The 14,963-nt window shown below is 32.3% G+C and overlaps 2 protein-coding genes across 3 annotated transcripts; both read left to right on the forward strand.

Moving 5' to 3' along the window:
* Window positions 1-310: 310 nt before the first annotated feature.
* LOC113691058 (peptide-N4-(N-acetyl-beta-glucosaminyl)asparagine amidase A-like) lies at window positions 311-2,484 on the forward strand. Its single transcript, XM_027209244.2, has one exon. The coding sequence runs from the start codon at window positions 405-407 to the stop codon at window positions 2,193-2,195; it is 1,791 nt and encodes a 596-aa protein (XP_027065045.2). The 5' UTR covers window positions 311-404; the 3' UTR covers window positions 2,196-2,484.
* Window positions 2,485-10,613: 8,129 nt separating this feature from the next.
* LOC113691109 (uroporphyrinogen decarboxylase 1, chloroplastic-like) lies at window positions 10,614-14,483 on the forward strand. Of its 2 annotated transcripts, none has more exons than XM_072051237.1 (6): window positions 10,614-10,767; window positions 10,871-11,022; window positions 12,203-12,585; window positions 12,719-13,003; window positions 13,510-13,754; window positions 14,104-14,483. In XM_072051237.1, exons 1-6 carry the CDS (start codon window positions 10,745-10,747, stop codon window positions 14,276-14,278), a joined length of 1,263 nt encoding a protein of 420 aa, XP_071907338.1. In that variant the 5' UTR covers window positions 10,614-10,744; the 3' UTR covers window positions 14,279-14,483. The 2 variants fall into 2 exon arrangements, with proteins under 2 accessions (XP_071907338.1, XP_027065112.1); XM_027209311.2 differs by having other exon boundaries at window positions 13,510-13,745.
* Window positions 14,484-14,963: the final 480 nt, after the last annotated feature.

The following is a 14,963-nucleotide window of genomic DNA, read 5'->3' on the forward strand; positions in this document are numbered from 1 at the left end:
TCCACACAACGCTTGGTAGTCCGTTGATTCTGCTTTCCAGGGTGAACAAGATAAAATAGAAAAGAATCTATTGGCGTTTGGTGTATTAAGAAATTGACTGATTTGCTATAAAAGAGCCATCCGGAGATGAATGGATTTTCGTCATCTTCTTCATTCATGATGATTTGAACGATTGAAACCTACTTAGGCTGTTTCCCCATTGATTACAAGATTTATTTTGGAGCAAAGACCAGAACTTTGTTTCCCAATTCAAAACAACGTTCGAGGTTTAGTACTAAGGCACGTAAGATACTACCATGTAGCTGCTGCAACATAGTAATCATCTAGCTGTGATTAGCTACCCCTCTAAATTTATTTACTTTTAAGAGTAGAGCTCCAATCCTCCAACCACCATTCCGTCAATCATGGCTTTTAATTTCTCTTTCCTCTTTCACCTTATCGTCTCTCTTTTCTTCCTCCTCAACCAGCCTATCTTCTCCTTTGCAAACAATCTCCACAAAACAAAGCCTCTTTTCAATTCACAACTCTTCTCTGAAGACAATGGGACTGCTCCAACAACCTATTTTGAAGTCACAAAGCCTATACAACTGCCCAAGACTAAGCCTTGCTCCTATTTGATTCTTCAACATGATTTTGGCTTCACCTATGGCAAGCCACCAGTTTTTGCAAATTACACTCCACCCTCCAACTGCCCTTCTCAGAAATTTTCAAAAATTGTTTTTGAATGGAAGGCCTCCAGCAAAGGGAGGCAATTCGATAGAATTTTTGGAGTTTGGCTTGGTGGTGTGGAGATTTTGAGGAGTTGTACTGCTGAACCAAGAGCCACTGGGATTGTTTGGACTGTTGAGAAGGACATCACTAGGTATTATTCTTTGCTTATGACTAATCAGACCCTTGCTGTTTATCTGGGCAATCTTGTTGATAAGACTTATACTGGTATTTACCATGTGAATATTAGTGTGCATTTTTATCCCGCTGAGGAAAATTATGGTTTTAGTGGGCTGAATATAGATGATTCTGCTAATTCTGTGGCTGATCTGATATTGCCCATATCAAGAAATTTGCCATTGAATGATGGGTTATGGTTTGAAATTCAGAATTCTACCGATGTGGAGTCTAAGGAGTTTCGTATTCCACCAAATGTGTACAGGGCTGTCTTGGAAGTTTATGTTTCATTTCATGAAAATGATGAATTTTGGTACGGAAATTTTCCAAATGAGTACATTGCTGCCAATAACCTTACAGGTTACGCAGGAAATGGTCCTTTTAGAGAGGTTCTTGTGAGTTTAGATGATGTTTTGGCTGGTTCTATCTGGCCATTTACAGTGGTTTATACTGGGGGTATTGATCCCCTGTTGTGGAGACCTATTACCGGAATTGGATCGTTTGACCTGCCTACCTATGACATTGAGATTACTCCTTTTTTGGGCAAGATATTGGATGGAAAGACTCATAAACTTGGCTTTAGTGTTGCGAATGCTTTGAATGTCTGGTACATAGATGCAAATTTGCATCTTTGGTTGGACAAAAAGAGTGCGAAGACAGAAGGCGAGCTGTTAAGTCACGATAGCCCGCCCCTAACCTTTTCCTTCGCAGCGAATTTCACAGGTTTGGATGGATCATTCTTCATAAATGCCAGTAGGACTATAACATCAGAAGGATGGGTGAAGTCATCATCATACGGTACTATCATCACCAAGGCAACTCAAGACTTGAAATACAGGAACTCTATGGTTCTGGGAAACGAGGCTAATAGGCAGATTGTAAATCAGACAATTGAGTACAATGACATGGTTTCTGCTAGGACTCTGTCTTCAGTAAAGTCGATCAAATCCCTGAAACATTTTCCTTTTTACTTGTATACAGATGTTACGGATCGAGCAAATGGAACATATGTTTCTGTGTCAAATGTAGCTCTGGGTTTTGACGAGAAAAAGATTAAGAAATCTGACCAGGGATTGTCCGTCAGCTGTCTCGAAAACATACAGAAGGGAAACAGTAGCATGCTTGTAAAGGGGAATTTGGTAATTAGCGGATTGGGTACTACAAACCAAGCCTACAGCTACAAGGATAATGAATTCTGCTATCTCAGGAATGTAGGCAGCTCAAATTACACCATTCTTTACGACAAAGTTAGCAACATTTGCAGTAAAAGGCAAAAGCATCATCTGTTTAATCGGTTCTTGCCTTCGTAGATGGTGATTTTGAAGGCATTTCTTCTCAAGAGGTATCTCTCATTGAAAGTTGGCGATGAGGGTTGCTATTTTCATTGTCTGATCGGTTCCTTGATTAGTTTACATCTCTGAGCAATTCTAGATGCTGGTCCCACATCTCTGAGCATCTAGGAACAGCAATTCCCGGATGCTTTAAACAGCGAATTCTTGCTCTTCTTAGATTTGTTCAATTCAGCTTAATGCAAAACGAACAATGTAGGCCGGCCATTTTGCATTTTTAGACTTTCAAGCATGATCCTTCGTTCTTTTAGCAATTTAAGCCAGACAAGTCAGTTAACCGTGGCCCCATTAGCATCTGATTATGAAAAACAACTTTTTAAAAAAAAAAAAAAGATCACAAAAAATTAAAAAGGAAAAGGTCTATACAAGCACACATGAAACATAGAATTTATAACTAAAATATCCACCGATAAGCATTTTGAAGCGACTAAAATCCAGTGACTTGTATGTGCAATATCCTAAACAGCAGAAACCACTATCCCAGACGCCAAAACAAATAGAGGGTTCTTCACTTGATCTGCTAGAAAAAAAGAAAAATTTACAAAAGAGACCGACATCCAATAATGTCAGCAATGCAAATTGTAATTCTATTTTCTTGCACAAGACGAAGCCCCAGAATCATCACCCATTTAAGGAATGGGACCAAAAATTGATGATGTATTTTCCTTAATCCGGGTCCCACGTTGTCCACCACGCCCACCAACCATACCATTCTTGAAACTGACAAAACCGCAAACTTTACTCTTTCCAGTGGTGACTTCGTCAGAGATCACAACTTTACCTTCTTCGCTATCTCCATTTTTTGAGAAGAATTTCCGGAGATTTTCAGAGGTGGTTTTAGGCCGAAGGGATGGGTTGCAATCGAGGATAGAGAGGATGGTGTGGAGGATAAAGGGGTGGAGAACAGCAGCCACCTCAAGGACTTGAAGGAGTTGGGATGGACTCAAGAACTGAAGAGTGTTGTGAATGCATTCTCCTTCTTGTTTCTGAAAAGTCATCAAAGTATCAACTTCGTTGGTTTTCTTGAGATTAGGCTTTGGATTAGCGGTAGAATTAGAAGAAATGTTGATTTTGGGAGAAGAAACAGGAGAATTAGGAAGGCAGGGATGGGAGACACTGAGCTTGGAAGAGAATACAAGTATTCTACTTTTGTGAGAGTACAACTGCTTTGAGAGTCTGATTTGGCTCATGTTTTTGTCTTTAAATGCTACTGGCGAGAATTGAAGAGTGGAAGGTATAAGGATGGGCAAGCTCAGCCTTGTCAGGGAAGATTAACCGCGGTGGTTAAGAAAAAGGACAGAGTAGAAAAAGAGTTGCAGGTAGGATTCAATTGCCCAACTTCAAAAGGGCATTGACTGAACAGTACTACACACTGACCAGGTAGGAAGAGCCCACAAGAACAGGGCGTTCTACCTCCCCGCCTCGAGTTCTTGGTTTTTGCGTTGCGTGGAGTGGGGTGTTTAGAATCGGAAAAAAATTTTTTTTTTTGGTCCCTTTTTTTAGAAGTAAAAGACAGGAGCTCGGGGGCAGGTTGAATTGGATGATAGGGTTAAAAACAAAAATATTTCTTGTAATAAATCTAATATATAGAAAAGTCTCCCGTAATTTTAAAATATACAACACGATACTCCGTACTTTGAACTAAATTATAAATGTGACGAAATCCGTTAAATTTAATGGAATTAGACGAAATGACCAAAATGTTTTGATATAATTAAGCAAAAGATAGTTCAAAAAAATCATTTGTTTTATTCTTTAGATAAAGAGAATTAAGGGTTAAGGGGTACAATAGGTATATTTGTTAAAGATTATGTACAAATTTTTTTTTTAGATTCCAATAAGTCATTTTCGTTAAGTTTAACGGATTCCGTCACTTTTACAATTTAGTTCAAAGTACGGGATGTCATGTTGTATATTTTGAAATCATGGGAGCTTTTCTATATATTAAGTTTATCACAGGGAGTTTTTTTGTATTTTATCTTTAGATGATAAGATGGAAGAGATTGTAAATACTCACTTACATAGAAGAAAGAAAGAACTCATTGTGATGGATTATTTGCAATTGCACCTATAAGTGTAAACTTATATAAAACAATTAGCAGTCGGAGAAAATGCATTTTTTGTCCTCAAAAGGTTGGGATTAGACCAAATTGATCTTTGATAATTCAGCCAAAACAAAACTAATCTCTAAAGTATTCAATATCAATTAAGTTAATTTTAAATGTTTTGATCCAAATAAATATAGCTCCAACAGTATATTTATTGACCAATATTATTGGTTTCTAATGTTTTGTAGAACCTAACCTATAAGAATTATAGAGAATTTATAGAAAAATCACAAAAATTTTAAAAATTTCAAGAAATTAAAATAAGTGTGAGATATTCACTTTTGATCAAGTGCAATTGGTAGATATGTAAATTTGTATTTTAGTGCATAAAAGTATACAAAAGTGCATGTACAATTTTAATGCTTAATTTATTTTACTAAAAAAAGTACACAGGAAAAACAAATATAGAACATGTAACGCATGTCTTATTTGGGTATTCAATTGAATTGCTTAGATTAGCTTATACTTATTTTTTTAATTTTTTATGAATTTTCTACTTTTAAATGATTTTTATATATTTTGTTTGTATTTTTATAAATATAACTAAATTTTCTTAGATTTTATAAACCATTAGGAACCAATTTTGTCAACTAATATGCTTTAGGGACTACATTCATGTAGATCGATCAAAACATCAGAGACTTATTCAATCAAAATTGAATATTTCAGGGATTAAAAGCTAAATATTGATAACCGATGTGGTACAACGAGGATGAAAAATACGTTGTTTCCAATTAGCGGTTAAAGACACTTCTTTTGATTTTTTTTTTTTTTTTGGGGATTTCGATTCTTCTATTTATAAGAGGTGGGTTAGGTTTGAATTTGATAGTCTGCACATGTTTGAAATTTTAAAGCTAAAGTTATTTTTCTTTTCTAAATTCGGTGGATAGTTGATAGTATTAAAATTTTATTATGCATTCATCCCATTTTATTATGTGTTTATCTTGTGTTCTAGAGTTATCACGATACCAAAAAAAATTATTTCCTTGGGTCACGTTAGGAGACGTCGACTCTGTTTGGATTATTCAATTTTTTAAAAATAAAATTTTCATATATAATGTTACAGTAATATAAAAATAAAAATAACTCCAAAAACACTATATGTATAAAATAAATAAAAAATAACTCCAAATATATAAAAAAAAATACACCATTACCTATCACTCTCCACCACCACGGCCACCACCTTACCGCCACCACCCCCACACCCACACCCACAATCCTCTCTCTCTCTCTCTCTCTCTCTCTCTCTCTATCAATCCATCTTTCCTCCCTCTCTCCTTCTCCTCCTATTTTTAGAGTGGTGGCTCAAGTCGCACCACTCACGAGCGAGAGAGGGGCTTGCGGTTGGGGGAAAGGAGGGGGGGAGAAGGGAGGAGGGGGGAGAAATAGAGAGGAGAAGGAGAGGAAGAGAAAGGAAAGGGGGGAGGAAAAGGCAGGGGATGGTGGTAGGTCGTGTAAAATTTTAAAAAAATATCTCAAAAAAATTGTAAGTTATAAAAATATTTAAAAATATGTTTTAAAAATACCTTTAAAAACAATCCAAAAAATATCAACAATATAAGTTTTTCATATACACAATTACAGTAAAACTAGTATGAATACCCGTGCTACACACGGTGCTGACATTATTGAAAAAAATAAAATGGTGAACAAATAAAGGTGAAAAAATTGAACCAATAAAATTTAAATGTAATATCTGTTTAACAATAGCTTGAAATATAATAGAATGTATATATCATTCAAGAACTGTCTTTTTTCGAAAGATGGATCCTGAAAAAAAAATTAAAATTTATATTAAAAAAGGGAATGATATATTTCTACAAATGAATGTAATTGAATGTTGTTAAAATGAAATATTTACAAATACTAAGCATTCGATTTGATAATCTTTCTTGAAGGTGCGAACACTCTTCACACCAATCCACTTTTAGTACGAAAGTCAAAATTGATGATTTAATTAACTATGTTGAATTTTGTGAAGTATGTACTACAAATGAAATGCACGATCTTTGATGATATAAAAAAACTGCATATTTATCATGATCACGCAAAAGTATTGGTGATGCGGATGGCTGTCGAACTTGAAGAGAGACAATATTTTTATTTCTTTGATCTAGAAAAAAAATATATTAAATCAAAAACAAATAGTTTTTGTATTTATTTTATGTGTAGTAAGTGATACATTGTATGAGAATTGTTAACAAAAAAAATACAATAGTTAAAATAGAAGTAGCATCAATAGAATTTAATACAATTGTATTGTAATTAAATGAAAATTACGCACTAATAGAATTGTTATTAGCACCCATAGTTAATGAAGTAATCCCTATATAAATATATTTTGGTACATGTAGACCCCCTAAATCCCGCAAAACCAACCACCACTTATTAAAAATAAACCAATAAATGCACTAAAATGCCTCCCAACTATATCTCAAATTGCACTTTAACCCACGAATTTTGTGCGAAATTATCCCTCTAATTGCTTTTGTCCTTTTCGATTTTTTCACATATCGCTAATTGCTTCATTCCCTCTGCTATTACTTGTATATTTAAAATCATTTTTTAATATTAAATAAAAAGGAATGTATTAGTTTATAATATGTTTATAATGTAGATAAATTATTAAATTTGGAAGAGGACGCATGTTCTTATAGGCTTCTTTTCTTTTCTTTTTTTTTGGGAAAATGAGTTTGTTCTTGTATGTTTTTTTTTTAAATTTTTTGGATACAGAATTGTTTTTCAAAGATTTTGGTTCGTAGTCCCTACTATGTTTAAACCATTTTTTTATATCCAATTCAATATTGTCTTTTAATTTGGCAGCCTTTATAATTTTTAATTTATTCTTTTGGTTTAAGTTCAGTTAGAATTCAGAAATTTTCAAATACCAAGAGAAATCAGATTTTTTTAAAAAATCACCATCTTGAGTCAGGTAGAGCGTCGAAATATGAGTCAGGATTATTTCCTTTATGCAGTTAGTTTCCTGATATCTGGAATGATATACAATTATGTCCCTTGGTTTTTTTTTTTTATATAGATATCGTTAGGTCTTTGGCATCACTGCTGAACAAAATCCAAGCTTAGAAGGACGCGTTTTTTCTAATTCAGTGGATGAAAAAATACAAAAATACAAAAAATGAAGATAATATTGTGGTTCAAACTCTAAAAAGTATGACACCATCCTTCAAGAAGTTTCATGTCTTCTTTAGTATCTCAAAAAGATGCAACACATAACAGTTATTTGAATGCTAATAAACTCTCTTTCTACCAATTTTGAAACCCCACCCATTAAAAGTGAAGTGAAAATTATTGCAGTCAATGCAAAGAAAAAATGATAAAGAAAAGAAAGGCTAGAATGCAATTTGCCAAAAGGATTTCTGACGAAATTAAAAATTAATCCAATTTTAATAATGGGCGTATAGTGCCTTAGTTATTAGTAGTATCTGAATTATTTTTTTCTAATTATAAACCATTTTTTATTATTTTTTATTATCAAAAAATATTTTTTTTATTTCATGCACGATCATTTTTGGAATAAAATTATGAAAATAACTATCGTAACACCTTTTTTATGTGATAAATGTGCAATAAAAAATAATTAAAAAAATTTCAGTAATACAAACAAATAAAATTTTATAATATACAATTTATGTTAGAAATAGTAAAACCCTCAATCATGAACCTATACCATCCGCAATTATATAAGCAAACAATACCTTATGTTAGAAATGTGATTGTGATTTTGTGTTTATACTTTATCCCACTATTGACTATCTATGCTTTACAGTGTAACAATAAGCAAACAACCTTTCATAGGATTTTGTAAAAAATTTTCAAAAATAATGGATGATCAGAAAATCAATGCAATATCATTCATGACAAAAAGCAAAGCAAAAGCAAAACATACTTAAAAGGCAGAGGGAACCGACCTGGAAAATTAAGTTGGCAAAAATATACTTCCAATTCTCCGCAAGAAAGTTGAGTTCTGCTAAAGTCTTTGCACATAATATCTTCCACTACTGCTCATAAAAGAAATAAAATCAATACATTTACAAAATGAATAGAGAACCAAAAACAAATAAGAAACTGAGGGAGAGTGGGAGTGAGATAGTGGAAATAGAGAATTTGTAGGAGTGGTTATAGGATGAATTAAGATAGTGGGATAGTGGGAATATTGATGGGTAATAAGGTGAGTTATAATCCACTACATTTTATGTATTAAAATAAATACAAAAATCTAGAAAAAAGAATGAGAAGTTTAGAAGTCATTGAGAGGGTTTCTACTAAAAACCCCTTCCTAAATACATATAGATATATAGGGTCCGTTTGGATTAGCTGTTTTTGGGATTGTTTTTCAAAAACAATACTGTAGCATTTCGTTTTTGAAATACAAGTCCGTTTGGATTAGTTGTTTTTGGGGTTGTTTTTCAAAAATTATATGAAAAACTTTTACTGTAGATGTTTTTTGGATTATTTTTAGAGGTATTTTTAAAACATATTTTTGAGTATTTTATAATTTATAATTTATATATTTTTATATTTATATACATTTATGCATTTATAATACATTTATAAATATTTATAAATAAATATATTTATATATTTATATAAAAATATATCAATATATTATAAATGTATTATATTATACATAATATAAATATATTTATAAATGTATAAATTATAAATGAATATTATATAAATGTAAAAATTATAAATTATAAATTATAAATTTTATATTTTAAATAAATATATATTTATGCATTTATAATACATTTATAAATATTTATAAATAAATATATTTATATAAAAATATATAAATGTATTATATTATATGTAATACATAATATAAATATATTTAGAAATGTATAAGTGTATATTATTATAAATATATAAATTATAAATGAATATTATATAAATGTATAAATTAATATATCATAAATATATATTAATATTATGTATAAATGTATTAATATAATTAATATAAATATATAAATGTATTAATATTATGTATAAATGTAAAATTAATATTATGTATATTAATATAAATGTATCAATGTATTATATTATATATAATACATAATATAAATGTAAATTATAAATATACATAAAAATATATATATTATATATAAATGTACATTTATATAAATGTATAATCTATAGAATATATATTATATTATATTATATATAATTTTATAATATATATTTTTTGTATAAATATATTATAAATATATAAAAATATATATTAAATAAATAAATTATATATAATATGAATAAATAAATATATAAATATATTATTTATAAATATTTAATATATATAATATACATTAATAGTAATTATAAATATTTGAATATTAATAAATATGGTGTTTATATAATATTTCAATTTGTAATATTTATTGTATATTTCATTATATAAATATTTATAAAATTTATAAATATATAATATAAAATTTTGCAATTTGTATAATATACATAATATTGTATATATATAATATAATATACATAATATACATTTATACATTATTACATATTATGTATATTACATATTATACATAACTTTATTATACATTATTATACACAATAATGTACATAATAATGAAAGTACATTAATAATGTATATATTATAATATAATGTACATAATATATTATGTATAAATATTTATACATTTATGTATACAATATTACATATTATGTATATTATATTATATTATGTATAATATTAATGTATGTAAATATTTATATAATATATAATATATAACATATAAATATATAATTTTCAATTTGTATATTTCAATTTACATATTCAATTTACATATTTCAATTTATATATTTCAATTTATATTATATTAATATAAATTGAAATATACATATTAAATTTGTATATTTGGAGTTGTTTTTGATATAATGTTTGGATATGGGTGTTTTTGGAATTGTTTTTGAAATACACATTTACTGTAGCATTTGGAATGTGAAAAACAGTTTTTCAAAAACAGGTGCAAAAACAAGGAATCCAAACGAACCCATAGACTTTTGACAAACACCACAAAAAACAGTTAATCCAAACAGAGCATATGTTGTTTATAAAACATAAAGGGCATGCTTGTCTTTTCACATAAGTTGAAAAACAAATATGTAAGTGCCAATCGTAATTAATAAAAAAGATGAATTATAAATTTATAATTACTCAATAGAAGACTAAAAGAAGGGATGGAAAAATAGAAGGCTCCAATTTTCACAACCATTATCCAGTACACCGAGGTGCAGCCTATCTCTATGCGCCTCATTTATCAGTATTCAGATTTGAGTCATTTGACGCAGTGCAACAAAGGTGGATAAGGAGCAGAGGAAGAGCGAGGGAACGAACAAAAAAGAACAAGTCTTTTTTGCCTTCCTTCCTGAATGGGATTCTCTACATCAACAAGGCCAGTTCTCTCTTTCCCTCTTGGCTTCTCTTTCATTTACCTCTTTTACATGTACTAATTTATACTACCAATTGTGACAATTTGCAGTTTCTCTTTGCTGCAGTTTCTATTTTAGTCGCTATTGCAATCTGGGTCTTGCCTGGAAATCTTCTAGCTTGTTTGTCCAGTTGGGTTTCATTCCAAATGGTTCAATCAAACCCACAAAAATTTCTCCCTGTAAATTCCCTCGGGCATGCCTTTCTTCCCCTTCTTCAGGTATACTTTCTTTTTACCTTGCCTACTAGTCTAGAACTGTTTATGCTATGTATTTGTTGTTAGATGTTGTTGATGGACTATCACATTGCTAAGATACTGGCATTCTGTCATTGCATTTTGAATTTAGCTTTGTTAGAAGTTTTCTGGATAAAAGATTTTTTTCTTCTCGTTTTTTGGAGGAGGGATGACAGACTAATGAGTATTGGCGAACAATTTAAGGACTTAAAATCTTATGGGGACCTTTTAGCTGATGGATGCAGCATAATTGGGGTAAAAAATTATAACTTTTGGGCATTTGGGGCTTGGAAGAACGAGTGAGTAAAGATACAATAGGGATGGGGGATTATGTTGTTCACTTTCTGGTTGTGAACTAGGAGGATTTGTGCTAAAAAGTGAACAGTTTTGCATCTGAATTTGTCTATTGTTCTCTTTTTATGGAAGTTCGAAAATATTGGAGTTTCCCTAAGAACTGGCTATTGCAATATTATATGGCTGGTAGAAATCTCAAGAAATTGATTATTGGATTATTGAACACAAAAATGTTACACTTTCTGATGCTTTAGCCCAAGCTGAAGCTGAGGCTGATTTCTTCCACATCCTGCATCATAAATATTTATCTGATCGATCTTGAAAATTGGAAATTTGTGGAAGTTAGTTTGTTAGATTCATCAGATTCGTCGATACGAAATGTGTATGCTGGGTATAGACCTCATGATTAGGTTATTGTTGGAAGTGTAAATTATTAACAATGTTATAAGGTAGTTTTGGATTTTGTGCTGCCTTTTCCTTGTGTTGTGTTGAAAATGGCCGTTAATTTGCTTTTATGCTTCGAAGGTGACTTGAAATTCTGTTTCTTAGCCTAGGATTACAATTGACAGATACGTATTGAATTGTTGGCTTAGTGGTTTTGCTTCGCCTGTCTGTTGATGTTGAGCCCTTTATTGATATGGTGACCACTAGATCTTTTTCATTTCCTTCCTCTTATTCATTTGCATATGGTTGTTTTCAATTTCCTGAGATCAGCATATGCGGAGGATTTCTTCTTTTGGATGACGAAGGTTTTATGTCTCGGCATACTGAGAGATTTTCACACACCTATACATACACATGATGTCTCCCATCTGTCAATCTATTCAGCAGACTATTGCATCGCTAAATTAATATGAATATTGCGATCCAGATCCTCTTTTGGTAAAGGCTGCAAGAGGAGACCCTGTAAATCGTCCTCCTGCATGGATGATGCGGCAAGCTGGAAGGTATATGGCTGCTTACAGGAAGCTTGCTGAGAAATACCCATCTTTCAGAGAGAGGTCAGAGACAACTGATCTCATTGTGGAAATTTCTTTGCAGCCTTGGGAAGCTTTCCATCCAGATGGAGTTATTATTTTCTCTGACATACTTACCCCGCTACCTGCTTTTGGTGTCCCATTTGACATAGAAGAGGTGCGCGGTCCAGTTATTCACTCTCCTCTTCATCATGAGGAGGATTTGAAAGCACTACATCCAATTGACTTGGACAAACTACAGTTTGTCGGGGAGTCCTTACAAATTTTGCGCAGAGAGGTACTCTTGTATTTCACCAAATGTATCATAAGAATGCTGTTCTTAGTAGCTTTCAGCTTGCTCCTTTTAGCATAGCATGCAATGCTTTTATCTTCTATTTGTTTTCAAGACTTTATCAATCTTTTTGAATTAGGTCGGGGAGCAAGCTGCAGTTTTAGGTTTTGTGGGAGCTCCTTGGACAATTGCTACATATATTGTGGAGGGGGGCACAACTCGCACTTATACAAAGATAAAGAGCATGTGCCATACAGCACCACATGTTTTGAGGGCTCTTCTCTCTCATTTGACTGTAGCAATAGCTGAATACATTGTTTTCCAGGTTCAGTCTGGAGCTCATTGTGTTCAGATATTTGATTCCTGGGGTGGACAATTGCCACCTCATATGTGGGATAGTTGGTCAAAACCTTATATTGACAAGGTAACTTTGATGATTTTTCTAGTAAATGTACTTGTTATCCAATTATTCTGTTATCTAGCCATAGAGTCTTTCCTGTAGACCACAAAGGTGGTTGTTGATTCATGATCTCATTGACGTTTTTGATAAACATACTGTCTCATTTTGTGAGACTTATTTAATTCAACATATTAACGTACAGCCTCCAATAAAGCTTCATATTTTTGCTGTGTAATAGCCTTGATAAAGTTATGCTTGAGATCTCTTGGACTAAGAATGTATCAGTAAGTTTAAAACTGATATGCATTTCCTGGTTTGGTTCATTTTTATATGATTAACGATAGTATGCAATGCTGGTCAGCTTTAGTGATAAGTTCATCGAATTTCAAAAACACTTTTATAATGGCAAAATTATGAATTACTGTCGGCTGAATTTACCTTTTTACTTTTCTTTGGGAGGGGTTTGGGAGCCAGTTCAGAACAATTTCTTTCTTTTTTCCCTTTAAAACATCTTTTATTCCTGCATGCAGATAGTAAGCACAGTGAGAACAAAATGCCCTCAAACACCGCTAGTGCTCTACATTAACGGGAATGGTGGAATTCTTGAACGAATGAAACTAACTGGCGTTGATGTTATTGGGCTTGACTGGACTGTTGATATGGAAGATGGAAGGAAACGGCTAGGAAATGATATTGGTATACAGGGAAATGTAGATCCTGCAGTATTGTTTAGTCCTCTTTCTGCTGTGGCTGATGAAATTAAAAGGTACGTAATGTAAGTCCTCCTTCTGCTGTGACTGATGAAATTAAAAGGTACATAATGTACCTTAAATTGGATCTACACAAGTTAATTTAGCCGCTGATCAGTTGGGGAATAAATTCTCCTCCAACTGCAGTTAATTAATTGGTTAGCCCATTATAGAACTTTCCGTTGCTGTATTAAGCATCTCAATTACATATGGTTGAAGAGGGCTTGACCTAAACTTGCATCTGGGGCAAAAGGTGAGACTAAATAAAATGGTGAAAAAACAGTTATCTCACATGAGGCCAAGGCGTTTTAGAAAATTGAGCAGATTGGTTTCCTTTTAAAACTGATTACTAAGCTGGTTCTGTTCCTTCGACAGGGTTGTTAAGTCTGCAGGGCCTAGGCATCACATTCTTAATTTGGGCCATGGTGTTCTTGTTGGGACACCTGAGGAAGCTGTTGCCCACTTTTTCAATGTTGCAAGGAGCTTAAAGATCGATGAGAAAACTGTGGAGCATGAAAATAACGCACCTAAAACTGTAGTAGGAAGATAGAAATTCTGTGAAGCAGCGTAGAAGAGCACGAGCCTTTAACTTTTGCCTGCCTTTCCTTGCAGAAGTGGTGCCATGCGTGCAGGTTTCAGCTAATATGTTATGTTAGATGATGTTTAGGAGACAATTCTTCGGATTGGTTCTTGTGCTATCCTGATAATACTCTTTTTAGCTTGTAGTATCAGAAAATTTTCGCTTCGAATCTAAACTTTCGGCATCTCTACTTATGGTTTTGTCTCACGATCCAAATGGGGATCATTTTGGGTGGTCAATGTTGTCGATACAATAGGGCGGAAAGAATCAGCTACCCAATTTAATGGATGGTGGTAGATTTCCCTGGAACGCCTTTGGCCTTCAACTCTATTTTCATTTGATGAAAAGGTTATGGGTTCAATATTAAGGCTGATCCTTTTGCAAGCATAATGAATGTCATCATAATGTGGCAGAAAAGAGATATTATTCTAATCATCTTCTAATCCACCTTTACACCCAATTAGGGGGCCAAAGCCAACTTTAATAGCTAAGGTACTTTTCAAAAGTTAAAGTCAGATAGTGATTTTACCTATGTTTGAATACGGGTGGCATGGATGATTGGAATGTAAGGAAGCTAGTCAAATAGTTAAAGTCAGATAGTCACATTCAACCACAGACAGGAACATCCATTCAAGAATTGCGCAAAAGGCACAGA

This window comes from Coffea arabica, chromosome 5c, assembly GCF_036785885.1.
Source record: "Coffea arabica cultivar ET-39 chromosome 5c, Coffea Arabica ET-39 HiFi, whole genome shotgun sequence".
Taxonomy (NCBI): Eukaryota; Viridiplantae; Streptophyta; class Magnoliopsida; order Gentianales; family Rubiaceae; genus Coffea; species Coffea arabica.